The sequence below is a fragment of the Lonchura striata genome, chromosome Z (assembly GCF_046129695.1).
Source record: "Lonchura striata isolate bLonStr1 chromosome Z, bLonStr1.mat, whole genome shotgun sequence".
In the NCBI taxonomy this organism is placed as follows: Eukaryota; Metazoa; Chordata; class Aves; order Passeriformes; family Estrildidae; genus Lonchura; species Lonchura striata.
The window spans coordinates 1,807,857-1,834,968 of NC_134642.1; the positions used below are offsets into that span (position 1 = coordinate 1,807,857).

Here is a 27,112-nt window from a genome sequence, read left to right on the forward strand (position 1 = left end):
GCCGCCGCATCCCGCCTGCCGGCCCCTTCATGCTCGGCGGACGACATGCCCGTTTTGTAGCCGGGGGCCCCTCCTCTCGTCCCGCATGTTCAGGACCAAACGCTCGGTGCTCGTCCGGCGGCTCTGGCGGAGCCGCGCGCCCGGCGGCGAGGAGGAGGAGGAGGCGGCGGCGGGCGAGCCCGGCGCGGCGGCGGCGGTGGCCGAGCCCCGGGCGCACTTGGGCGGGGGGCGCGGGTGCTGCCCGGGCAAGGCGGGCCGCGGCGGGCGGGCGGCGGCGGGCGCGGAGGCGGAACTGAAGGCGCTGACCCACGCCGTGCTGAAGCGGCTGAAGGAGCGGCAGCTGGAGGGGCTGCTGCACGCCGTGGAGTCCCGCGGCGGGGCGCGGACCCCCTGCCTGCTGCTGCCCGCCAAGGCCGACTCTCGGCTGGGACAGCACTGGTACCCGCTGCCCGTGCTGCTCTGCAAGGTGTTCCGCTGGCCCGACCTCCGCCACTGCTCCGAAGTGAAGCGGCTATGTTGCTGTGAATCCTACGGCAAGGCTCACTCCGAGCTCGTCTGCTGCAACCCGCACCACCTCAGCCGGCTCTGCGAGCTAGGTACGGCGGTGGGGATGGCGGCGGATGCGGGGGCTGAAGGGGTTAGAGGTGTGTAGGGCTTGGAGGGATGTAGGAATATAGGGGAATAGAGGTCACACGAGGTTGTAGGGGATTCAGGGGTGCAGGGGCTGGAGGGCATGCAAGAGATGGAGGAGGTGCAGCGGCGCGGGGGCTGGAGGTGTGCAAGGGATGGACGGGATACAGGGATGTGGGGAATGGAGAGGCTGGGGTGCAGGGGATGGAGAGGATGCAGGAGTGCAGGGGCTAGGGATGATCCAGGGGCTGGAGGTATGTAGGGGTTGGAGGGCATGCAGGGGATGCATGTATGGAGGGGATACAGAAATACGTGGATCCAGCCCCACTCACCTCCCGGCCCACAAAACTTTTTTTTCCCCCTTCTGGAGGGGAAAAAAACCCCAACAAACAACAAACCAAAATCAACCCACAACAAACAACAAAACCCAGAACACGCACAAAATCTTTCAGTTGCCGTGGTTTATGCATTTCATTTTGTATTTAGGGGAGGGGGCGACGCCCCCACCTCCGGGACCCCCTCCCCTCCCGGGGGCCCCGGCGCTGCCTCCCCGCCGTCCCCGCGCGGTGCCGGGGGATTAAGGGCCGGGCGGCCCCGGCGCTGCCGCGGCTCCGCCGAGCCAAGGAGGCCCCGATCAGACAGCCCGAGCGGCAGATAGCAGGGAGACTGGCGCCAGACGGCCCCTTTTGTTTATCTGACAGCTAAATATCAAGGCAATCACCGCCTCGCTGCCCTGCCTCCAACCCCCAGAGCTAAGACAAACAGTTTTGCTAAAAGAATGCCACTGTTATCATAAGTTCCTATCTTTTTTCTTTTTTTTTTTTTTTCTTTCTCATGGCTCTGCCTTTATTTTCTCTGTACTTCTCTAATTCCAGAGTCTCCCCCTCCACCCTACTCCAGATATCCAATGGATTTTCTCAAACCAACTGGTAAGTGGATTTTTTTCAATGCAAGTGTAAGAGATAAAAAATGGCAAAATAGTTCCTTTATCGGGGAAACAGCCTCCTGCCTTTGTCATGCATTTTGCTTTTGGGTTGCTTGTGTGCCGTGCCTCCTGCTACCCCTATAACAATTAGCATATAATTTGTCTAAGCCACCTTGTGCACAAAGTAGGGGTTTAAAACTATGGCAGTAAACTTCAGAAGGGATTGCAGCACAGTGCAGGCCTGTGCTGCTTGAATCAGCCAGGAAAACCATAGGCTCCAGTTGGAAATGGCAGTGCTTCTTCACCCCTGGGTGAATTTTTAGGGATTTAGGCTGGGATCCAGCACAGCATCTCCCTGATGCCTGGGAATCCCAGTGAACCTTGACAGATGGACTGGTTGGTTAAAAATCTCTCTAAGTTTTATAGAAGCCTAATACTACATCATCTTGGAAAAAAAAAAAAAAACCGGGAAAAGAGTTTGAAATGTTGTTTTTTTAACCTTTTTAAAATTTAAATTTCTTAGCACTGCTGTGCATGCCTGTCGCTTGTAATTGAATGTCAGGGTGCCAGGGGAGAAGCCCATTTGAGGCTGGCACCAGCTCTTTTGCGGTTGTCTGCATAAACTCTTGGTTGGCAGCGAGCTCGCTGGGTGTGAGATAAATGAGGCTGGGAGAAGGAGGAGAGGTGGGGAGAGTCGGAAACGTGGGGAGCTCGGGAGGAGCAGCTCCTGGCTTCCTGAGGATTAGTGGCTCTGGAGTGGGCTGGAGCACGGTGGTCTCTGCGGTCGCGTCCCGCGGTCGTGGCAGACAGGGGAGGCACGGCACTGCAGGGTGGCAAGGGTAGATACACAGATATTTCTGAAGAAAAGCATCAGAGTGTTTGGTTGGGGTTTTTTGGCCAAAAGAACAGTGCCTGTGAAATCACCTCTCTGCAGGGTCTCAGGGCTAAAAGAAACCCCAGCCTTGAGGCTGCTCTGGTGTGGTGGTGGGGTCTCATCCTGCCAACTGCTCCCCAGAGGCTGGACTGTTGTTTTCCCCCTCAGCAAACTCTTTGGGAACACTAAGGAGTCTTTTTTTGCCTTGTGAAAATAAAGAAAGCTGTTTAACAAACAATTGGGTTGCAAAGCATGAACTATCTTGACTTGTGAAAAAACCAGGAGATAAGGGCTGGTGAATGCAAGAGGGACATCGGAAGTAGGTTCAGCATCCACAGCATGTGCTGGGATGCAGAAGTGTTGTTCTGCAATAGACTCTGAGGGTCTGCTGGGTTCTTTTTGTGGGTTTTGCATAACTGTGGCTGCATCCCTGCAGTTCTCCCCCAAAAGTTCCTATTTTTTTTGCCTTTATGGCTTTTCTCTGCACTCATTGATGATCCTGGCATGGGATGCAAAGGGGGTTTGGAGCTGGAGGAGACAAGGGTTAAAGCTTGGTTTTGCTTTCCTATAAAGATGTTAGGATAAAATCTATTTGCAGGATTTAAACATCCAATCTGCCTCTGCCAGGATCTCATTTTCAGTTAGCCGAATGATATATTTATTCATTAGCAAGTGTTGACATAAGGTAGCAAAATGTGTGTAAACAGAAAAGCCGCAGAACATGAATGTGCCATTTCGAAAGGAAAAGTTATTCCTATCGGCCAATAGGAAGTGATTAACGCTGCCCATCGGAAACACAGAAACGACTGGGTTACTCACCAAAAAGTCCTCCTTTTTTTCCCTTTTGAAAGAAAAATCCTCTTGGCAGCTGAGCTCTGACTAATGGGGCTGTGACAGGCACCAGCGGAGCCTGGAAGTCTGTGGTGGCAGGTGGGTTTTGCAAGCTCAGGGTTTCTCAGCATTTCCTCTGCTGGGGGACTGAGGGTTTCCCATCCCAGCCTCGGTGCCATCTCCTGTGGCTGTTCCCCAGCTGCATGTTGAGGACTGTGGGAAGGTGTGAAGATTTTTTTACCTGGCTGGTGCCCATCAGCCGCCTTCTCAGCTGGGGCCTTGGGTGGGAGCAGTCCCTGTGTTTAGGCTCTGCCAGTGGAGCTGGGAATGTGCATCCAGCAGGAAACTTCTGTTTTTCCATTAAGCATGATAGTGGTAGTAAAAGTTAAGTGCTTAGCACTATGTCTTGTAAGTGCTTCATATGGAGAGACAGGCAGATAATAACCCTGGACTGGTGTGGGCTCTGGCAGAGGTTGCCAGATCACAGAATCAAAAAAAGGATTGTGTTGGAAGGAACCCTAAAGACCATTTAGTCCATCCCTCCTGCAATGAGCAGGAACAACTAGACCAGTTTGCTCTGAGTTCCATCCAGCCTGACCTTGAATGTGTCTGGGGTGGGTGATCTACCATTTCTCTGGGCAACCTGTGCCAGTGCCTCACCACTGCCTTCATTAACCATTTCTCTCTTCAATCTTGTCTAAATCTCTCTTCTCTTTTTGTTTAAAACCTTGACCAATGGGGATTAAATCAGTTTTTCTGGAGGTGATAGAGGCTGAGGCAGGCTGCAGTACAGGGTGTAGGAAAGCAGGGTTGGACAAAGAGCTGGGAATCCGCTGCAGGCAATGAAATGCCACATCAGGCTGTGTTGGTAGGATAGATCTGGTAACTGTGTACTTGTCATAGAACAGAAAGATGTGCCCTTGATGGCTGAGTTACCTGAGGGAAGGCTGTGGGTCAGCCTGGCTTGCTCATTCATAGAATCCCAGAAAGGTTTGGGTTGGAATGACCTTAAAACTCATCTCGCTCCAACCCCCTGCCTTGGACAGGGACACCTTCCACTACACCAGGTTGCTGCAAGCCACCTCCAGCCTGGTCTTGGACACCTCCAGGGATGGGGAGGACTTTCACCAAGGAGAGGACTTTCCCTCTTCCTCACACAGGATGTTGGCAGGGATGGATGATGGAGGTGTGTGGGTGCTCAGCATTCCTAATATCCCTGCTGGAGCTTCCAGCTGTGCTGAATGTGAAGCGGATAGTAGCACCCTCAAATAATTTGGGCAGAATTTTGACTGAGCTTTAAGTGGGACAAGTGGCTCCGTTGTGCTCTGGAGTGACTGGGCTTGGTGCTGCTGGTGTATGAGAGTGCAGGAAGCTCGCCGAGATGTCGCTGTGGGGCCGAATGCCCTCCTGTGGTGTCAGCTTTCAGGGGAGCTGGAGGTTTGGCAGCTCCCAGGAGCTATTTGACACCTTGCAAGGTTGGGCTGGTGGCCACAAGGAATAATTGTGTGTCTCCGCAATGGTTTTGTGCTGTGGGAAGGCAGTGTTGGGAGGAGACTGATGTGTGCCAGGCTCGGACAGATGTCTGATCCTCCACCTTTACCTTGCTGAAGGTAAAACGAGCCCCAGTGCCCCTGATTAATGAGAGCCCCCCGGGCAGCTCTGTGGGTGGTAGGACGAGGGCATCAATGAATCCAGCCACGCACAGGGCATGGACCCCGAGAGGGTTCTGCCCTTGGGCTCATCCCACGCCTGACTCTCCTGGTTTGTCTAGAGTTGAGCTGCAGCAGCCCTGAGTTTTGGAAAGGGAATTCTGGGGTGATTCATGGGTGAGGGGAATTGTCTTCTGGGTGATGGGACATGGGAAGGGAACTGAGGAAGAAGTGTGATAGCACATTGCCCCATTGCTAGGGTTATGTATTTGAAGTCTGGATAGGAATCTGTTCTGCCTGATGTGGTAACAGAGAACCTGGTCATGTATGATCTCTGCAGCAAGACAATTATGGCCCTTATCTGCAGGGAACTCCTCAGGGTGCTGTAGCTGCAGGCACAGGGAGCCCAGGGCAGGGCAGAGTGGCCCAGCCTGTGTTCAGAAAGAATCTGTAGCTCAGGCAGTTGAAGTGATCACAGGGGAATGGCGGGGAAATCGCCTGTCTGGACTAGAAAGAGTTAAAAAAAGTAAAAACTCTATTTCTTTAAAGCAGAGAAAGCACGACAAGGCATTTAGAGAGCGTATCATATACAGTATTTCACAAGTAAGTCTATTTCCTGTCTGCCCTATTGTTTTCAGTTTGATTAAGTATATCCTGTTAAACTGTATATTCCTGTTAAGGCTTTTACTTTACTGTGATAAAATGAGGTTATGCAGACAGGAATTTCTTATTCACTGGTATTTCAGGGGTGGGATCTGGCAGAAGTGCTTCATCAGTAGGGAGAAAACTCCTCTTGGCTCTTCTGGTGGTGGTCCTTGCTTTGGGATACAGATGTGGAAAAAATGAGGGCATAGAGAGCCCAAATCTGGTGAAACACAAAGTCTCTCAGGACCAGAAGTCTACATGAACTTCACAGGTCTTCTCATGCTTTTTCTTCAGCTTGTGGTCCCACATGGTAGTGACCAAAAGTTGGAGTTGTTCTGTAGGACCAGGAGATTGGTGTTGGCTTCTGACTGTTGTCACCTAGAAGAGCAGGCTTGGGATAGAGAGGTTCAAATCTTGATCTCCAGCACCTGCATGCATCAGGAGAAACCTCTAAAGGAGAAGCCAGTCTTACCCTGCCCTTTGGTGGTGCACAGAGGCCTGGGTCCCCTTGCCCAGGAGGTGGCAATAAGGTCTGCCAGCTGCTGGTGGTGACGAAACTTGAGCAGGGCACCACAAAATCAACCTATTCACTGCAGAAGGGCGGCAATGAGATGTTTCCCTTTCTGTTCCCATTTTGGTGACTTACAGGTTTTGACTAAATTGGGTGCATAAAGCCACGATTTAAGCATTTTTGGAAGCTCACTTGCATCAGAACGGCGACAACCTTGATCTCCTTAGCCGGTGACTTGTCCAGAGAGGTGGCAGCCAGCCTGTAATTTTTGCCAGTCTATAATCAGCACTGGCTGGTGATGAAGCGCAGCCTTGACTGAGACAACGAGTTAGGGTGGATGCTTCTTGATGAACTACCGTCTCTGCACGGACAATTAGTAATCGCTTCCTGCTAAGCCCTTTGGAATGTGTGTTCTGCTTGGGGCGATGCTGGGAGCTGGCAAAGAACCACCTATATACTGACTTTTGTTTTTTTTTTTTCCTTCCTCTGCTCCAGCAGATTGTCCAGACTCTGTGCCTTCCTCCACTGAAACAGGGGGAACTAATTGTCTAGCCCCTGGGGGGCTCTCAGGTAAGACATCTCCTGCTGCCCTTGATCTTGGCCGTGGATCGTGTTGGCTGAGGGTGTTGACAAAAGGCGAAGTGATGCTGGGGGAGTTTTGGGAATGCAGATCACTGAGAAGGGCGTGATCAGAGCGGGAGTTGGGTTTAATTTCAGTAGCAGCCATGTACCTGTTGTGCAGAGGATGTGTTGAAATCCCAGACAAAGTTCTCCATCCCTGAATGTGTCTGTACTTCCTTTGGATTCCAGCCTTTTGCTCCATTCGTTTTTGGGCAAAGGCAGGAAGAGGCAAAAGGACTGAGGCGGGGGAAGGCTAAGCAATGTTGACCATTCATTCAGGTGTGTGGATTATGGGCGCAGGTGCAGTTGTACCTTAAAGAAGGATTTGGTGTCATATCCTTGACTCAGTGGTGAGGGCCTTTTGTCTCTGGGATGAGCCCTGCTCTGAGCCCTGGTCAGGTTTTGCTCACGGTAAGGTCACCAGCATCCCTGGTGCCTGGGGAGGAAAGGTGGCCTGTGTTTTTGTAGAGGATGCTGTAGGGAGAGCTGGTGATGCTTTTACTCCTTCCTGATAGATCCAGTGATTTCCACTGTTTTCCTATTTGCCATCTCCTTCAGCCTCCAGTTGCTGTTACAGGATGGAGGCTTGTAAGGGACTTTCTCCACTCCTCTTGGAGTTTGTGTAGAGACAAAGAGTGGATTGGGTTGGAGAGGACCTTTGAAGGTCATCTAGTCCAACTCCCAACCCCATTTCCAAGGTGTGATGTCGCCAGCACCTCATCTTCCACCCCAGACCAGCCACCTCAGTGTCTCTACCAGGATTAAAGTGTCTGAAACCATGTACCTGCAGGTAGTGGCTGATGTTTGAAGGTGCTTGCCTTTGTGGGGATGTCTCCTTGATTTATGATTTATTCATCACCCTGAAACTGGAATTCGGAATTAGGTCGGCGGCGGCTGCACGCGCGCGTGCATCTGCCCCTGCCTCTCTCCAGGAATTGCGTTTGGTGTGGATGTGATGTCTTTAAGTGAGCCTTGTTTGTTTTTCTTTGGGTGTAATATATACCCTGTCTGTTATTTGAGAGGGGAGCATATTGTTTGTTCAAAGGCCCTAATGAGAATTAATCAAACGAAGAGGGAGAGGGAACAGGAAAACTTGTTGCTGTTTGGGGCTTTTTTTTTTCTAAAGGCAGAAGGATTTGCATTTTTTAAAATTTTTTTGCCATTGGAGCCTATAGCTTCAGGGAATTAAAAAAAAAAGGGGGACTGTAGAAAGAAAAAAGACAAGAAGCAAAACAACACAATAAGGATGTTGTTAGATCTTTTTTTTTTTTTCCTTTTTCCTCCTGAAATACACCCGTTGCAGAGGGGAGGAGAGAGTTCAGTTCCACAGGATACCACATGAAATAAGCAGAGGAAGTACTCGCTTTTAAAAGGGGGCTTTCTGTAAGGTTCAGCCTATTGATAACATCTCGTCTGGCAGCTCTGCTCCCGAAGGGAAGGCAGGAGGTGGGGGCTTAGGCTGCAGGAAATAACATGGCTCGTTCCTGGTGCCTCCCAAAAGGCTGCGGGAAGGGGACCCCCTAGCTCCTTAATTGAGCTTCTTCCCCAAATGAAAGCACATTTCCACGTGAAAGTACATTTTAAACTTACTTTATTCTATTGCTATTATTTCATTGGATTTGATTTTTTTTTTTTGTCTCCCTTATCAAAGGTTCCCCCCCTCCCCAAGCCTGGAAACAGAACCTTTTTACGATCATTAACCACTCTTTTTTCCTCCCCAAATGTAATTGTAGCCATTTAGTTTAATGAGGAGCTGATAGGAGAGTTGACTCTTGAAGGGATATGGTTAGCTACCCAAGCCCTGAAACAAAGCCGAATGCCTCCACATGAAAGAGCATTTGTTTTGAATTTGCTCTGATTTACTGGCATCTCCCTTCCGCGCGCAGAAGTGCAGTGCTGAAAATTCCCAACTGGAGAGACCCAGTCAAGAAAGGAAAATAAACGCACTTTGGAGCAATCCTCCAAAGCTCACTTTCTCCTCTTTTTTTTTTCCTACCCCCTCCTGCATATTTTAGTTAGCAGAAGAGTGTGTTTGAAGAGGGCTTTAATGAGTTATTGGCAGGGTACATGGCCAGCGCTTTGGCTTGGTCTTATCTGTGTTTGGGCAGATAGGGATGGGTGATGCTGGCTGGAGAATCCAGCATCCCTCCTCCCCTCCAGACCTGTACAGAGTTGGATTTGCAGCTCCTTGGTGAAAGGATGGCTTAAGAAAAGGGGAAAAAAGAAAGTAGTTATTTTGCTAATTTGGAAACTGGAGTGGGAGTGTGAGGAAAAAGTACATCACAGGTGGTTGTTGTTGATGTTGGGATCCTGCAGCACTGCAGCCTTTGGTCATTAGTGATGTGTGGTGGATGCTGGTGTAGCAGCAGGATCAGTAGACCTGCTCTGATGTCTTACAGAGCAGGATTTGTCAAGGAAGATCACTCTCAGCAATAAAAATTTGGGAATGAGGCCACCCTGGGGTTCATGGTCGCTCCGGCAGGGAAATGCATGAAGAGAGGATGGTGGCAAGGGGAGCATTGAAGGGGCTCAAAGCAAGTGTTCTTGCAGCTCTTTGTGAGGAGACTTTGATGAGAAGTCTCAGATCAGCCACTGCTGGGGTCTGTCTTTGCTGGGGCTGCAGGCAGTTGTGCTGATGGATACCAGAGGCTCTGGAGATGTGTGGCTGGGGGGACGTAAGGGGAGTGTTTCCCCCTTGTGATAACCGCTCTGAGCTGCTCTTTCCCTCCCTCCATCCTTCTTCTTTCTGTTCTCCTTCATGACCCAGGAATGCAATCCTGGGTAGTCCTTCACACCATGCTGGTGTCCCCTTCTCATCCCACCTCTGCTCTCTTCCCCAGCCATCCCCTTCTCTGGCTGATGTACCCCTCGCTTCCCCTGAGGCACTGGCTCTCGCTTCTGTATTCTTGGCTTTATTTATTTTCTTATATCATCTTTATTTTTATCGGTGGTCAGCCTGTGGGTAGGTCAGGACTCCTTGCTCACGGTTGCTCCCACTGACATGGCTGTGCTCAGGTATTACTAGCCAGATCCTTTCTGTCCTCAGCGTGGTTAAAGAGCAAAAATATCCCATTGGGGATAAAAATAATTCTCGTAAGTAGGAGACAGAGGGTGGTTTTCCTGTGTTTTGAGCTGACTTGTTCTCAACAGATGTGTTTGGTTGTGACTTCTTTCAAACAAGCAAAGCCACGCTTGGAGTGCCTGAAGGTGTCTGGCGCATGGTTTGATGGCATCAGATTGGTGGGAAGCAAATTCCTGTATGACCCATGGAGAAGACCTGCTCCAAGGGTAGAAGTGAGCTGGTGGTGTTGGTGCTGGGTCTTCATGGAATGTGATCCATCAGCCCTGGACATCTGTGTCCTGACGCATGTGTGGCGTGGGGCTGGTGGCTCTCGGCTGGTGGAAGGTTGTGGTGCCCAGGGTGGGTAAGGAGGTGGCCCTCCAGCAGGACGGGTGAACAGTGCTGGATCTGCTGGCAAAGCAGAGCTCTCAAGAAGTCCAGAGCTTGTCCTCAGAGAGGGAGAGCAAGTTGAGCTGGCTTGTGTCCTCGCCACATCCACACTGAGGTTGTTCCTAAAATACCAAACCTGAGAGGTTATCTGGATTTTGGCCCAATTCTGCTGATTTGCCCAAACTCTGGAAGCACCTCAGGGTTTCCAAGAGCCAGTGGATGTTAAGTGATGGTGCTTGGTGTGTGCTGGGTGAAGTTCTGCAAGCCTTGAGTCTGGGAAACCAACAAGGCTCTTCTGTAGCAGGCACAGACTCAGTTTCTCCCTCCCAGCTCCACACCAAAAACGCAGGGAAAAGACTTACCCAGGCTGGAAGAGCATTGGCATCATTCCCTACTCTGACTCCCTGTGCTGTGGGACCTTGTCTGGTTTAAGGGACCTCTTGGATGATTGACATTTCATTCCAAAATTGCGGACAGGCCGGGAATGTTTCACTATGCCTCTGATCCCTGCTGGTATCTGCTCAACGGGGAAGAAGCACCTTGTCCAAATCCGGAGATATTTGCCCCCCAAAGAGGCTTCCCGTCGCTCTCCCCTTGCCCATGTAAACAGGATCCTGTGCTGTTTCTCCGCCAGAGCCCTGCCTGTGTTTTCCCGTTCCCCCTACTTCCACCTCCCTCCCCTACGGAGTTTATAACCTCCTGTGAAATGCCTTTATTTACAAATTGGCATCCTATTATAATCTGAAATTGAGACATCTTCCTGTGGAACTAGGATTGTATATTTGTCCCAGGGATAAACAATTGCTTGGGAATTTTTTTTTCTTTAAGTCACTTATTTTTGGTTTATTTTTGAGCTTACGTCGTTTTAATATTTTTCAATTTGCTTTGAGCATCGCAGGGCGTTGCACCCTTTCCTTCCCAGCCACACTGGGAGACATGACCCCCTTGCTCCTTGCTTACCTAAAAACCACAGTCCCGTCCTGGAAAGGACAAGGTTATCAGGGGTTAATGCCAGGATGACAGCACTGGAGCCTCTGGAGCAGAGCAGGCTGCCTGCCAGACTAGGAGCCTCCCGGCTCGCCTCGCACATCATCTGACCGTGGCCGACTGGGAGGAGGGAGCTGGTGCTTGGCACTGACCCCGGGCTCTTGGCTTGGCCACCCGCTCCAGTTCCTTCAAGCCTCGTGAGGTCTTTTTTTTTTTTTTTTAAGGGGGTTCTCACCCTGTGGGGACCCCCTGGGATCCTCCTCCCAGCTCCGGGCGTTTCGCCGATTAAAATCCTTCCAAAGCAAATAGAATTCGTTTAATAATTTCTTTTAAGTGCTCTAGAGCCTCTTGAGCCTTTCCTAGATACTCTTGTACAATGTGTTTTATAGAAGAAATGATAGCAGAGGTGCTGCCCCCATTAGATGGTTTCAATCCATACCTGTACAGCTTCATTGAACCCGTTTTTCCAGACGCCAGTAGATTTTCCCAGCCAAAGATTGCCTTTGGAACAGCTGATGACAAAATGCAGAAGACCCCAGAATCAGCAAGTCCATCATAGTGGGGACGGTGGTGGAAACAGTGATGGGGGACCATGATGGGGTCACCTGCGTTTTAATCCCACAACATGGCACGTTTTAGGGAAGAATGAGGCTAGGAAGGTGAATTTTGGAAGTTGAGTGTTGGTTCAAACCGCGCTCCGCTCACAGTGGCTGTCCCGATGAGCGCCGGCAACTTGATCACTGGGGACATTTAAAGCTCGATGGGACAAAAACACTCGTAGAGGAGCAGCCCCGGGCTGGCAGGGATGTGGCTGCATCGTTTCCATGCCCGCTGCCTGCCAGTGGGTATCACTTACACTAAAGGAACCAGTAACATTAGCCACACGCATTTCCCTGCCATGGGCACGGGGGGATGCCTGTTTCCAGCCACGGTGGCCAACACCCTAAACCTCCCTGCTGGCTTACAACGGGGTGCAGCACGTTTTAGGGTGTCCAGGAGGAAACTGTGTGCAAGGACCCTGTCCCCAGCCCTCGCTGTGCTCCAGCAGGGTGACGGGCTGGGTGGTGGGTGGGTGCCAACCCCTCTGCCGTCCCCCGCCGGCGTGAATGACCCACGCCGCAGCCTGGCCGCCTGCCTACTGTCACAAAGGAGCTTCCTTCCCAGTTTATTTTCAGTGCTGGGATATTATTAACCGCTGAGGCACAGTCTCTGTTCTAACCACCCTCGCTTTTTGCCTAAATCGCTTTGTTTTCGCCCGCCGTCGGCGTGCCGGGGCTGCGGCGTGGCCGTGGTGCCGCCGGGGTACCGGCTGCGTCACGGCTGCTGTTGAGGAACAGAGGGCACGGAGGAGCCTGATCCTGCACGGGGCTGAGGGCGGGCAAAGGAAGGAGCTTGGCGGCTCACAGGATTTCCGCCTGCTGTCTTTGGATTAGCCCCTGGGTTTTCTTTTTTTTTTTTTTTTTCTCTTCCTCTATTCCTCAACTTCTTTTAATAAATGCAGCATCTTGGGTGTTGCTGTGTACCTCTTTCTCTACAAGTTATTTTACTTTATTTTATTTCTCTCTTCTTTTTTTGCCTTTTTCCTTCCATTTTCTTTTCCTGTTTTCCCTCTTTTTCCTCCTTCTGCTTCTCCTTATTTTTCTCCTTCTTCTTCTTCTCCCTCTTCTCCTCCTTTATTTTCTCTTTCTTCTTCTCCTTTTTCTGTTTTCTTTCTTTTTTCTTCTTTTTCTTCTTTTACTTGTTTTCTTCTTCTACTTGTTTTCTTCTTCCTGTTTTCCATCTGCCTTGTTTCCCTTCTTCTTTTATTTTCCTTCTTAATGCAAGAAAAGAGCTTTTCTGGGCAAGCATTGCAGGGATTTTCCATCTCCATCCAGGGGAGGGTGGGGGCTTGGATCCCCTGTGCACGGACCTGCTGCCACCCTTCGGGGGGTCTTTGCCCACAGACTCAAGTCACCAGTTCCAGAGAGCTTTTTCCAGGGTATTTTGTGCTGCTGGGGATGTGATGTGGTTCTTGCTAACAGACAGCAAACTCTCTCATTTCTTTTTTCTTTTCTTTGTTATTTTTCCTCTGTTTTTTTCGTTTTTTTTTTTTCCCTCCCTTCTTTTGGGTTACCATTTAAATGCATGATGATAACTTTCACCCTGTTAATTAACAGGAAACATTGGGACAAGACAGGAAATTACATCAGTCTTTTATGAGGAAAGAGCCAAGAAAAAAAAAAAGCAAGAAAACATAGTTATTAGTGAAAGGGAAGAAAGTGCCAGGGGAGGGAAAAGAAAGAAAAAGAGCAAAAAGGAGGAAAAAACACTGTCTCATAGGCCCTGCTTTTCCAAGGGAGGCTGCTCCAGTACTTGATTTTATTTTTATTATGTTGAAAAATATTTGACTAGCAGGGTCACCTTTGCTTGAGCGCGACGGTCCAGCTTCCCGAGGAATTTTTTTTATTTTATTTTCATGCTTTTTCTCAGCTTCCTTCCCCAAACTGTGAGGCCTAGGAAGCTCTTGGCCGGGAGACTAATTTTGGTTTGGCTGCTCAGCCCTTCAAATTGGTCCCCACCCAGTGTCATTATCTTGGTTTTAACTTGCAAGGGAAAAAAAAAAAAAAACACCACCCTGTAAGAGCTGGCTCAGCCCTTCTCTACCCTTTTAACCTCACTACATAAAAAAACCTCCTGGCTTCAGCCTCTCTGGTTGGGCTGTGCTGGCAGTGCTGGAGCACCGTGGGCTGGTGGCAGGAGGCCCTGGTGATGCTCTTGGTGATGCTCCCCATGTGTGGTGACCTGTGCCTGGCTCCGTGGTCCTTCCTCCTCCTCCCTCAGCCATCAAGTGGGACCCCTGTTGGGATGCTGGGGTTTGGCTGAGCCAGCTTTGGGGTGAAGTCCTGGCTCCCCTGACTTTGACCATTTGGAAAGGCAAATTTTGCCATTAAAGGAATAATTCAGTACTGCTCGGGCTCTTAACTCTAGCTGCAAATATGTATCTTGCAGATGTATGTAATAAGTGAGACTGTAGATGATTAAATATTGAGCCAAATCTATTCAATCTATGTATAGGTTGAATATGTATGGAGATAATTTATTCAATATTATATATATATAACTATGTAAGATATAATCAGCATATGATGTATATATTCTATAGATATATAGGTTGAATATATTCAATTTATTCATTGTATATTAAATATATAAATATTAAGTTTATATATATAAATATATAAATATTAAATATGTTCCATATTTGTATAGAATTCTATATAATACTTACACAAGTTAAAGATATTTTGTTCACATAAACCAAAACTTCACCAATAAGAGGTGACTTTGTGGTGGACAAACTCAGCTGTTAGGAAGGTGGTGGAAAATCAGACATCTGTCACTTTTGCAAGTGGTGAGGCTGGCTGTGGATCCAGTGATTTTTGGTGATGAAGGCTATGGATCAAATTTATGGCTGATAAAAATTACCAGGTGTCACTGCTGAGAAGCCCCCACTGTGGTGGGTAATGCAGAATAATACCAGAGCTGAGCGTCTGTTTGCACATCGGTGTGCAAGGTGAGGTTTTGAGTAGAAAACCAGGGAAAATGGCAAAATAGTCAAGAAATTAAGCCATGGGATGAGGGTGTCAGTGACCTCGTGGCTGGGCTCTGGCAGCACCTTCCCAGGCAGAGCGGATGGAGTCAATAACTCCATAAAATCATTCTTCAAGCAGGAATCAAGTAACAGGAGTTTTATTTGGAAAAGGAGCTGGGAGCCTGAAGTTACATCACTGCATTTGAACTGATGAATTCATTTTCTTTGGAAGCCAGTCTGAGGCTTTTTAGCTCATGATAAGGAACAAACCCATAAATCATAAGCAGAGACCTGTAGTTTTACTGTTCTTTGTCACAGCCAAGTGTGGAAAATGTATCCTGGGTGTCAAGAGCATGAAGCCTTGGCTCACCTGAGTGTTGCACTGCAGTTATGTTCTGGAGAAGCTGGTGTGGTGCTTGCCAAGCCCCAGATTCCCTGGGCTTTATCCCCATGTGAGGATGCTCCTGGGTTTTAGTGATGCCCAAATCCCTTGGGTTTCAGCCCCATGAGAGGATGCTGCTGCATCCTGATGATGCCCAGTTCCCACGTGAGGATGCTGCTGGGTGTTGGTGACACCCCGAATCCCCAGAGTTTTTTCCCCACGGGAGGATGCTGCTGGGTGTTGGTGACACCCCAAATCCCCTGAGCATTGTCCCCATGGGATGATGCTGCTGGGTGTTGGTGATGTGATGCCACCCTAGTCATGGGTGACATGGTGGGACATGGCTCTGCTGCTGCCACCAGAAGTGGGGTGAGATGAGCCACAAGGAGTTTTGGGGCTTTTTTTTAACCTGTGAGCTGACAACCAGCCCCGTTTTATAGCCCAGGGCAAACCTCTGCTGGCCTCTGTCTGCAAGAAGGGGGTGCCAGCTCCGCCGGAGCGCCGGGAGGGTTAATTACTTAATGAATATAATATTCTCTATAATTGCTGTGCGTTATTAATCCAGAGCAAAGTGAGAGGCGAGGGGAGGGGTGTGTGTGCATGGCCAGGCTTGTGAACTCCTTCCCAACGCCATCCATCCTGTCTGTCCATCCCTTGATTGCCCCCTGCCCGGGCCGGGGCTGGTGCTGTCCGTGTGTCCGTCCGTCCATCGCTGGGCGGTGACCCTGGGATGTATATATTCCATGTTCGGCGTGCTCCGCCGCCTGCTCTTAGGAATAGGCGTGATTAGATTATGAAGGCAGACAGAAGTAATGATTAACTTTTTCAGTCTGCCTGCTGTCTCCAGTCTGGCGCTGGGTGTTTTTTTTTCCCCCTAAGTAGGCCCTGGCCCCGCGTCGACAGGGTATTAGGTTGTAAAGAAAGCCAGGAGGAATGAAGGCAAGGGAGGGAGGGGAAAGGGGAGGGAAAGAGCCTTTTCCATCGGATCCGGGACTGGAATTTATTGGCAGGAATGCAGTAAATGCTCCAAATGCCAGCCCAGCTAAACAGTTTTCATAATTGTTACGGAGCGGGGCACGATGAACGTGAAAAGGACTTTTGTTCCTACTCTGCTTTTTCCATGGGTTTACATCCCTGCGAGGGAGATGCTGCTCTGGGAAAAGTTGCTAGGAGAAGTGGGCTTTTTTTTTTTTTTTTTTTTTTGGTGTGGGGAGAAACATCTATTTATGTCTGTTTTCAGTCTTTAGGGGAGAATTCTGGGTCAGTGTGCTGAGGGAGAGGGTAATTTTTTTTTCTTCAGTATTGGAATAAGAACAGCAGTGATGCTGCGTTGTGTGTGTGTGTGTGTGTGTGTGTAATGTAGTTGTTGGGGGGGAAAAAATCCTAACACACATCTGTGTATTAGGTATCCATTTGGAAATCCTGAACTGCTCTACTTCAGTTTTTATTAAGGTTTTAACAAGGTATTTAATGTGTAACCCACATGGCTACCTGTTGTCAGTGGAGAGCTGTGGCTTTCCTGGGGGCTGTATCCGTGGGTGCTGGATGACCTTTTCTGCCTTGCAACAGTGAAGCTTTATTTTTCATTGCAAAATCTTTTTAAGGTCATCCTCTAAACCCCAGCTGGGTGACTGCATTGAGGGGGGCTGTTACCCCATGGCTAGCACGGCCCTTTGGCCTCTGGTGGCTTCAGCATCTGTGGTGTGATTTATCCCAGAAGGGTGATGGGCAGGAAGCTGCCACAGGAGCCTCCAGCACAGCCAGAGATTCTTGGCAAGCTCATCCTCGGGTCTGATTTGCATCGCAGTAAGTCAGGAGCCCTTTGTGTGCTGGTTTCTCTTTCTCAGAAGGTTTCTGGTTGGGATCTGGGTTGGGTTTGGGTGGGGAAGAGGTGTGTCCTGGTAGCCAAGGCTGAAGCATGGAGGTGGCTGCTCCTCTCTGAGAGCTGGGGCTGGTACCAGCCCTGACTCACCTGGAGCTCCCAGGGCAGCATCTCATGAGCGCTGGGCTGTGTTTTCCAGACAATCTTGGCTGATTTGTTACAAAAGTGAGATTGTTTCGGGTTGCCTCAAGGAAGGGGAGAAGGTTGGAGAGTGCACAGGGCAGTGGAGCACCTGCACCACCTCCTGAGCCAGCAAGCCCCCACCAGCACATGCAGCAAAAATAGGATTTCTGGGAGGTTTCCACATGGATCTGCATGCCCTTGTGACTCTGGATGGCCTGGGAGTGTTAAAAACCCCGTGGATTTTGTTGTCAGGGCTACTCTGGAAGGGTCTCACCTCTTGCAGCATCCCTTTGTCCCACCCAACTGTCGAGTTGGAGCTTGGGGAAGGGATTCCCGTCCTACTGCTTTTTTGAAACAAGGGAAAAGTTTTCCCACACCTTTGAGGGGTGCAGAAGGAGAGGCAGATAAAGAAGGTTCTTTAAATTAAAACTTCAAAAATAATTAGGCTGACTGTATACTAAACAACAGCAAAGAGGCCCATTTACTGTAAATATTATGAATGGATTTGGCTGGCTTCTTCATCCCCACCCTTCCTCTAAGGCTTTTCTCTGAGCTGAGTCGAAATTCGGCCTTCAGACAGCACGGTACTCTATAATTTGCATGGCTGATGAGGCCTGAAGCCTGGTATGGAGGAAACTGGAGTCAGCTGGCTCCTCTAACCACTGGAGACAGGCAGACAGGCATTTTTGGTGTGTGCCTGCATATTTTCCCCCCCTACCCCACCACCTTGTAGCTCCAGCCTTGCTTGGCTTTTAAGGAGAATGGTCACAAGAAAAGGGTTCTTCTCTTCTAGAGTCATTTTTAGCCGTGGTAATTGATTAATCACTGTAATTAGACAGTAGCAGTGACTAATAGGATGTTTATGAATCAAATTTCTGGTTTGGTGGACTCCATGAACTCGGCAGTTTCACTTGGGTTCTTTCTCTGCCGTCCTGTAAATGCAGGGGGCATGCATCACCCCATATTTTTTAATGTATTTTTAAAATATTTTTGGACATTACTCCTGGTTCAGACTTGGCATCTGCCATAGTGGTGTTTGCTCTTGAGCCTCTGAAGGTCTGCAGCAAGATGCTTGCAGGGCTTCTCTCTTTCTTTCTTTATTTCCTTCCTTCCGTCTTTCCTTCTCTTTTTCTTTCCTTCTCTTTTTCTTTCCTTCTTTCCTTCTTTCCTTCTTTCCTTCTTTCCTTCTTTCCTTCTTTCCTTCTTTCCTTCTTTCCTTCTTTCCTTCTTTCCTTCTCACTTTTATGTTTTTGCTGAATTAACCCTCAGAAAAGGTCAGCGCTGAGTCCCAGGCTGGGGGAAGGCTGACTCAGGGCACCACTGAGCAGGGGTGGGAACCAGAGGGGATGTCCTCAGGGGTGAAACATCTCTACCCACCGTCTCACCTGACCTCATTTTTGCCCTAATTTCACAAGGGGGTTCTCAGCCGTGTGGAAGGTGATGGCAATTTTGGGTTGGGTTACCTGGGGACTGAGCAAAGCCCTCCCAAACCTTCAGGTCACCATTAATACAAACCTGAACCAAAGCCCAAGGAAAATGGGGAAATATGAGACTCCTTCCCCTGATGGCTTCTGCCATATTTCATCCTGCTTGACCTCATCAGGCTCAATCTTAGTAAACATCAGCAAATTGAAATCTTGTGGTGAAACTTAACATTTATTTTCGTGCAAGGTTGACTGATTTTGCAAGGAACAAGGAGCCATTTGAGTGATTGATTGGACAACTTGCTAATAAATTAAAAAAGTAATCTTAAGGCTCTTAGCCAGCATGACTACCGTATATGCTGAGCAATAACAGCCATCTAATTAGACATAGACACAAATTTATGGTCTAGCCTGTCAATCCACGGATTAAGGACTGTGTAAGTACCTACTGACACGATGGGCTGTAATGGCTCCTGAAGAGATGTTATGGTCTATCATGTCAATAATCCGCAGATTAAAGGCTCCCTAAGTAGGTGTTGATGTGATGGACTGTCTCAGCTCTTGGGGCTCTTCTGCTGGGGAGGTGGAGGGACCCCCCAGGCCCCCCAGGTGGTGCCATCCCTGCAGAAGGTGAGGCTTTATTTCTTCTGCAAGCTTAGCACAGGAACATGCTTGAAATTAGGCTTTCAGAAACCGTCCCAGCCATCAAAAGCAGGGGCTCCTGATGGAGGTGAAGCTGTCTAGCCCATGTGTGCTGGGAGGTACAAAAGGTTTGGGGCAAACACTGCTATGGGTGGAGTTTCCATGCTGCCCACAAACTTTGTTAAAGGCACAAAGCCCCTTTTCTGCAGCAGGATAGATCCTTTAATGTGGATTTATCCTTTAATTTGGACATTTTTTTTTTGCTTTGCTTTTGCTGAATGTACCTGGAAATCTGGCTTTTAGAAATTTTCTTTGTTTTGTTCTTTTTTTTTTTATTATTTTTTTTTTTATTTGGTTTGTTTGTTTTTTGGTTTTTTTTGTTCATTCTTCCACCCTGTAAGTCACTTGAGAGACCAGAAAGGAAGAGGGATTACCCTTTTGGGTGCCCATTTTTCTTTTTTTTGATGAGCACACTATGCTCTGTGTTCTCCTCACCTTGATGTAATGCCTTTCTCTTCTCAAGTAAGGGGTCACAGGGTTGTTTTTTCTGAGATCCTACAAAATTAGCACCTGCCAGTAACCGGGGGGACAAAACTGCAGCTGGAGAAGTCCTGAGGACCCTCCAGAAGAGCATTTTAAACCCCATTAAAACCTCTAGGTTTTGTGTCTCCATCTCTTGCACCTCCAAGAGTAGGAGAAGATGAGGGTCATGGCACTGTCCCGGACACACAAATGCCACTTAAGGTCAGCCAGGAGAGATTATCGGGCGCGAGACGTGCTGAGCTTGGTCTCAGCCCTGGCCCCAGCCAGACACGTTGTGCTGACACCAGTCCAGACAATTTTTTTTTAAGCACAAATACCCTCCATGTGCGCTGGTGGATAAAGGAGCAAGGACTGTGTGTGCTCATCTGCTCCTTGGCAGTGCCCATGGCACTTCTTTCCCAGCTGAAAGCTGTCTCCTGGAAAGCCAGGCAGGGTTCTCTCCAGGTCTTTGAGATTCCCAGCAGCACAAGGACGTGGAGCTGCTGGAGCCAGCCCAGAGGAGGCCACGGAGCTGCTGCCAGGCTGGAGCCCCTCTGCTCTGGAGCCAGCCTGGCAGAGCTGGGGCTGTTCCCCTGCACAAGAGAAGCTCCAGGGAGAGCTCAGAGCCCCTGCCAGGGCCTCAAGGGGCTCCAGGAGAGCTGCACAGGGACTGGAGACAAGGCAGGCAGGGACAGCACACAGGGAATGGCTCCCACTGCCAGAGGGCAGGCACAGATGGGAGATTGGGAATTAGGAATTGCTGGCTGGGAGGGTGGGCAGGCCCTGGCACAGGGTGCCCAGAGCAGCTGTGGCTGCCCCTGGATCCCTGGAAGTGTCCAAGGCCAGACTGGACGGGTCTTGGTGCAACCAGGTCTGGTGGAAGTTGTCCCTGCCCATGGCAGGGGGTGGAACAAAAGGGTCTTTAAGGTCCCTTCCAACCAAACCCTTTTTGAAAGTGAGACTTTTGTTAGCAGATCAGTGTTAATGCTACCATGGTGAACATTGTGCCAGGGCTGATGGGAAATCCAGACCCAAGAATGAGGGAGAGGAGGGGGTGAGATGGTGAAAACTTTAGGAAGAGCATGAGAACATGCTCCAGACCAAAAATGCTTTTTGGAAAAATAAATGTATATGTATATATATTACAAAAAGTGTACATACAGAGTTCTGAATACTTCTACATTTGGACAGTTTAATTTGCCTCTAAACTTGATGTCATTGACAAAAGATCCTATTACAGCCATTTAAAATCCTTATCAGTAAGGCCATTTTATTCCTATTTTCATCTTTGGGTTGTCACAGATACTGGTGATAATTTTGACAGCCCTTGATATGGTCAGCTGGGAGCAATCCTGGTGGTCAGATAGCTCACTGTGTGCTAAACTTGCTCTTTTCTTTCAAGGTTGGTTGACTACAGGAAAAACTTTAGCTAAAAAAAACAGAACAAAACTCAAAGATCCCCAGCCTAGCTCCCCTTTACATTCATGAACCTGGCACTGGGACAAGGCTGAGATCAGAAGGACAGCAGGGATCTAAAACAACCCCAGTACAGGAGCTGTGTTGTTTTAATTTATTATTATTATTTTTAATTCAATTTTTCTAAAATGCTTTGGTTCTCTGTGAATTAAAAATAGAGAACTTTTTCCTCCCAAACTCCTAATAAAACTGCTGGAGCTTGGAAGAAAAAAGTATGGATGACATGCTTTCATCAAATTAAAACTCACCATGTGACACAGAGAAGAACCACACCAGAAATTTCCTGTCACTTCCATGCGAGGGGAGGTGTGAGTCCTTCTGCCATAGCTTGGAAGAACCAAGTGTGGGACTTGAAGAATTTGGGTGTTTATGTGGTGTGAGTGTCCCATACCCACTGCTGTTTCTGCAGCTGTGAGATTTTTATGGAGTTATTGATTCGGTATCCCATCCTGTTGGATTTCCGTATGGATGAAGCATTTTCAGCAGGAGCAGGACCATGCTCCGAGCCCACAGACAGCGTGTGCACCCCCAGTGTGGAGAAATCCTGACTGTGGGCTGTTATTGAGAAAGTTCAGGTGGGACTTTATGGTTTTGCAGGTCAAGGCAAGTGCAGGGGACCCTCATAGCCTCCTGTGCTGATTGGTGAGTTGAGCTTTAGCTGGGATGATGCTTTTATGGACAATGGATGCACTGGCAAAACTGGGGCAGCCCCTGAGAAAAATCCAGGAAGGTGTAAAAAAACATGGAAAAAAGTAAAGAGTTTTCCAGTGGGAATGGGATATGGTGTAATTTGGCTGTGCTGGGGCGTCACTGGTGACGAACCATCTACACCAAAATTACAGAAGAGGTTACTCCAGGGGCTTTGGGATATTGCCTTGATTTCTTCCCTCTGTGAGGAGCTAATGTGAATGGCTGTTCTCTGTGGACCTGACTATGAGTGATCAATACAACTAATTCTCTAAATTCCTGAGGGCAAACTCACTTTATTTTCAGTTGTTCCTATACTATTATTTTTTCACTATGAGCTTGCACAACACGCTGAGGGGAGCCTGCTGGAGCCTCAAGGCAGGCTGTAATGGAAACCATAGAAAATCCTAATAACCCAGTGATAGCAGCAAATGGAGGGATCCTTAATACTGAAATAATAGCGCAGATGTTTATAGCATTAAACATTATCATTGTTTGCTGGGACATGGGAACGTTCCCAGTTTGCTGGGAGTTTTCCAGGCGTTTAGAAAGGGATGTGTTTGCACCGAGGAGCTCGTAAAAACCATGCTTTTAACTCAAAACAGGGATCCCAAAGGGTTTGCAGCCGTCTATGGGCTGTCGCACACGAGGATGTGTTGAGGAGGATGTGGCAGCTATGGGTTTTCCTGGGATCTGGGTTTTTGTGTGAGTTTGCAGCAGGCAGAGATGGGAGTTGGGTGGTGGGTGCCTGCCACGACCCCAGGTTACACAGGGTGAACCCAGCAGGGTGTTTTTGGGCATAATACTTCTGTTTGCTTCATTTGCCCAGATCCATGATTATTGCCACCAAAAAAAGCCTTTTGGCGAAAAAAAAAAGTCTGTCACTGTAGGAAGCATCTCTTGAGTCACTTTTTCCTTCTCTCCTGCCATCTCCTTTGCTGTCGGAGTGATGCCACTGGCTTTTCCCTCCCCTTTTCCTGGTGGATGCCAGAACCAGGGAGGTGGGTGGGAGCCAGGGGGCTCCTCTGGGGTCCCAACAACTGCAAAAAGCAGCTTTGGTGGTGGCTGGCAGGGAGGCCTGAGCCTGTTTATCCGAGCTGAGCCCTTATATTCTCATGGATTTTTGACTAGACATGCAGTCAACAGCTGAAGCCCGCAAACGGAAGAGGCTCTGGCATATTTATACTGTGTGCTGGCATCAGCTCCTTAAAAAACACTCAAACATCCCAGATTACCTAAGATTCGTCCTTGAGGTCTGGTCACCCCATGTCATTCAGAAACCTAGTGGGATTCATTCATGAACTTCCAGCCCTCCATAAAGGTCCGTTGATTCATCACCAAGGCAGTTTTCTATTTTTTCTTTTTTTTTTAAATTTTAATTATTGGTAGGTTTTTGGTTTTTTTTTCTTTTCCCTAAATGCTCTAGCAATTGAATAGCTCTCTGTAAGCAGCAGTGAACTAGTTGTTGCATGGTCTTCACTAATGCAAGCACAAATGCCAGGTGAAAAAGTCCTTTTTTTCCCCCTTGCCACCTCCTGAAAGGGATGGTTTTATGTTCAAATCAATAAAAACCTGTAGGAATTTCAGCAGGGGTCCAATGGCTCCAAAATTCCCCCAGCTGCTGTAAAACAAAACCAAAAAGGCTCTGAACATCACTGGCAGGATGACAGTGAGGAGGGAGGTTGTGGGTTGTCAACAGAGATCCCCTTTGGATTGAGGAGCATCTTTCCCCTGGATCCACAAGTAACCCTCCCAGATTCTCCTCTCTCCCAGGCAGGTGGTAGAAACTCCATCCTGGGGGTGTTTCTTGCCCCTCTGGATGCACTTTTGCATGGATGGCACCCCATCTGTGCTAGTGGGGAGGAAGTAACCAAACTGCCCCTCCTGCCCCTCCTCAGCCCCAGGTTTCAGCAGGACATAAAGTTCCCCACAGCAGAGTCTTGTGAGGCACCAAAAAAGGGAGTGGGAGGACAAACTGGGGTGCACCTTGACAGATGCTGTCCCAGGGAGTACCCCAGCATGACCAGAACCCCCATCCCTGGTTGAACCTGGGAATCAGGGTCCCTATTTTGAGACATCCACAGTCAGGCCCATTTTTAGTAGCTGCCTCCAGCAACTGGAGAAATATTTTCCTCGCTGGCATAGAAATGAGGAAATTAAAAGTGTGTGGCTGGGCTTTTTTTTTTTTTTTTTTTTCTTTTCTCTCCTCTCTTAAAAGCACAGCGCAAGGCTTGAATGAGATGGGAAAAAAAACTGGGGAAAACGGGCTTATCAGTAGCAAAAAACAGAGAGAGCAGGCAGCCAGCATGTTGCCCTGGGGAGGGAGGGGTTGGGGGGGGTTGCAGGAAGAGTTTTTGGTTGCTGGGTCACCCACCATCCAAGCTCCAGTAGTTTCTCTCATAGTTCAGGGGATTATTTTGGTAGTGCTCACTAACTTGCATTCCCAACTTGATTTTTTTTTTAAATACTATTATAGAGATGAATAGTTCCCAGGTCTTAACATGCCTACTGAGGCTGGAAGGAATTACCCGCCAAGCCAGTGCCAAGCTGCTTGGGATCCTCCATCAGGAAAAGGGGCTTTCTCACATTTTTACCCCTCCTTCTGCCTTGCTTTTTCCTCCTACATCATTGCTATGCTGCATGGGGTAATTATGGGAAAGGGAGTTGAGAGAAGGGCCGCACGAATGAATTCCTACTTTTTTTTTTGCAAGTTTTTACGCTGTTTTTTGTTAACCTTTGTGAGATTTTTTTGGTTCCCTCTGTCTTTTGGTGTTCTCCATAGGTTAGGGTGGCATCTCATACTGTCCATCACCCAGGCCCTGCAGGCAGGGAAAAGCCCCACACACCAGGGCAGTCAAGTTCTCGTCCCCTCTAGTTCCATGGGCTGACTTTCAATATCATTTTCCTAGCAGCATCTAATTTTTAAATTTTTTTTCTGTGCACATTACATTGTCATTTATGGAACTAAGTCCATCATTCAGGAGGTGCAAATCAGGGGGTTCAGGTGTTTGGTTGCACAAGCAACCAAACCTCTCCTGTTGGCACCGGAGGCGGTCCTGGAGTTGGTTTGGATGAGGGTGGCTGTGCCATTGTCACTGACTACGTCATTCAGGACCTGTAAATCTAACCAAAACTAGGCACTGAAACGACACAGGAGTGCCCCAAACCTGGAAATATTTTTTTTTTTAAATAGTGGATGCCCTGTGGGCATTGATGTATTCGTGGAGAGGATTGTGTAGATGAGGGCAGGCAAGGTTCTGCCGGTTCTGTGTCGGTTTTGGTTTGTATTGATTCTCTTGATGCTAAATCTCTCCTTTTTTCCCCCCCCTGTTGTTCTGCAGATTCTCAAGTTCTTCAGGAGCCAGGGGATAGGTCACACTGGTGTGTGGTGGCATACTGGGAAGAGAAGACACGTGTGGGTCGGCTGTACTCTGTCCAAGAGCCCTCCCTGGATATCTTCTATGATCTACCTCAGGGGAATGGTTTCTGCCTCGGACAGCTCAACTCAGACAACAAAAGCCAGCTGGTGCAGAAGGTGCGCAGCAAGATCGGCTACGGCATCCAGCTCACCAAGGAAGTGGACGGCGTGTGGGTGTACAACCGCAGCAGTTACCCCATCTTCATCAAGTCGGCCACACTGGACAACCCCGACTCCAGGACGTTGCTGGTCCACAAAGTGTTTCCAGGGTTTTCCATCAAGGCTTTTGACTACGAGAAGGCGTACACCTTGCAGAGACCCAACGACCACGAGTTCACGCAGCAGCCATGGACAGGATTTACCGTGCAGATCAGCTTTGTGAAAGGCTGGGGCCAGTGCTACACGAGACAGTTCATCAGCAGTTGCCCCTGCTGGTTGGAGGTCATTTTCAACAACCGATGACTCAAGACAGAGTGAACTCATGACTTCTATACTACTTTGCTGCTATTACTTCCTTCTGAGTGCTTGCTTTTCATGCAGACTTTTTTTTTTTTTGGTTTTTTTTTTTTTTTTTTTTTGTTTTGTTTTGTTTTGTTCACCCTTCTTCGTTTTGAGAAATAGCTTATGAAAGATATTTTTTGTTGTTGTTGTTGTTTGTTTGTTTGTGGGTTTTTTTTGTTGTTTTTGCCTTTGGGGTATTTTGATAAATATATGTATTTTTTAAAAGTGTGAATGACCAATAACTCTCAGAAGGGCGAGAGAAGGGTGCAGTGGGGATAGATCACATGAGATAATTACTTCACGCCTCTCAAAAAGGATTATTCAATGGGGATCGATGGATTTGAAAGCCACTAGCTCTATGTTACAGCTCCTTCCCTTGGACAACACAAGGAGATGACTGTATTTTTGTACGCACCACCTTCCCAGTGACGGTGACACCGAGACCCCTTCCCCAGCAGTGCTGAACCCCGCGTTGCCGCCGAAGGATGGTGCAAAACCTTCCCAGACAGGTCTTTTACCGACCTTTTGTGTTTCTCTTGTTGCTGGGTTCATGTCTTGTCACTGTGTTTGTTGTTCCACTGCTTTTTCTATGTTTTTTATGATCGTGGATTGATGTAAGAGGGAGAAAACAACAGTGGAGGGACTCCGGGCATGGCCCGTGTTTGATCGTTTGAGCTGAGATGCGAAGTGACAGAATTCTAAACCTAAAAAAAAAAAAAAAAAAAAATTAATGAAAACTAAAGAAAAACAAGTGGGAAAAAACAAGAGAAAAAGTGTTCACAACAGTCGGTGTGTCGTAACCTGCTTAGATCAGGTTATCCAGGTACCATCTTATCTGGAAATGCAGTTGTGCTTTCATTTCTTCTTGAATTCATACACGAGTATGATACTTTTACACTGTTCTTAGCTCAATGAGCATGTTTAGACCTTAACATAAGCTATTTTTCTAAATATAAAGGTTTAATTGAACAAGAGAGCATTCTTCTTGGAACTTTAGCATTGTAGTGCTTTGGAAAAACACCCACACAAAAGAAAGGACTCCTTAAAAAAACCTGAGATTTATTAAAGAAAAAAAATGTATTTTATGTTATATATAAATATATTATTACTTGTAAATATAAAGACGTTTTATAAGCATCATTATTTATGTATTGTGCAATGTGTATAAACGAGAAAAAAGTAAGAAAGATGCACTTTGCTTTAATATAAATGCAGATAACAAATGCCAAATTAAAAGAAAAAAAAAAAGAGAACACAAGATTGGTGTTTTTTCTATGGGTGTTATCATCCAGCTGAATGTTTCTTTTTCTAAAGGAGTCTATGTTCCATTAAAAAATAAAAATGTACACTTGATCCCAAA

The 27,112-nt window shown here is 48.1% G+C and overlaps 1 protein-coding gene across 2 annotated transcripts; it reads left to right on the forward strand.

Moving 5' to 3' along the window:
* On the forward strand, positions 1–27,112 carry SMAD7 (SMAD family member 7). Of its 2 annotated transcripts, none has more exons than XM_021535539.3 (4): positions 1–596; positions 1,506–1,559; positions 6,561–6,635; positions 25,175–27,112. In XM_021535539.3, the coding sequence occupies exons 1-4, from the start codon at positions 86–88 to the stop codon at positions 25,711–25,713; spliced, it is 1,179 nt and encodes a 392-aa protein (XP_021391214.1). In that variant the 5' UTR covers positions 1–85; the 3' UTR covers positions 25,714–27,112. The 2 variants fall into 2 exon arrangements, with proteins under 2 accessions (XP_021391214.1, XP_021391215.1); XM_021535540.3 differs by having other exon boundaries at positions 6,564–6,635.

Coding starts and splice junctions, on each gene's coding strand:
- SMAD7 (XM_021535539.3), top strand. CDS start 86: ATGTTCAGGACCAAACGCTCGGTGCTCGTCCGGCGGCTCTGGCGGAGC. Junction 597..1,505: donor CAGCCGGCTCTGCGAGCTAG/GTACGGCGGTGG, acceptor CTCTAATTCCAG/AGTCTCCCCCTCCACCCTAC. Junction 1,560..6,560: donor GGATTTTCTCAAACCAACTG/GTAAGTGGATTT, acceptor CCTCTGCTCCAG/CAGATTGTCCAGACTCTGTG.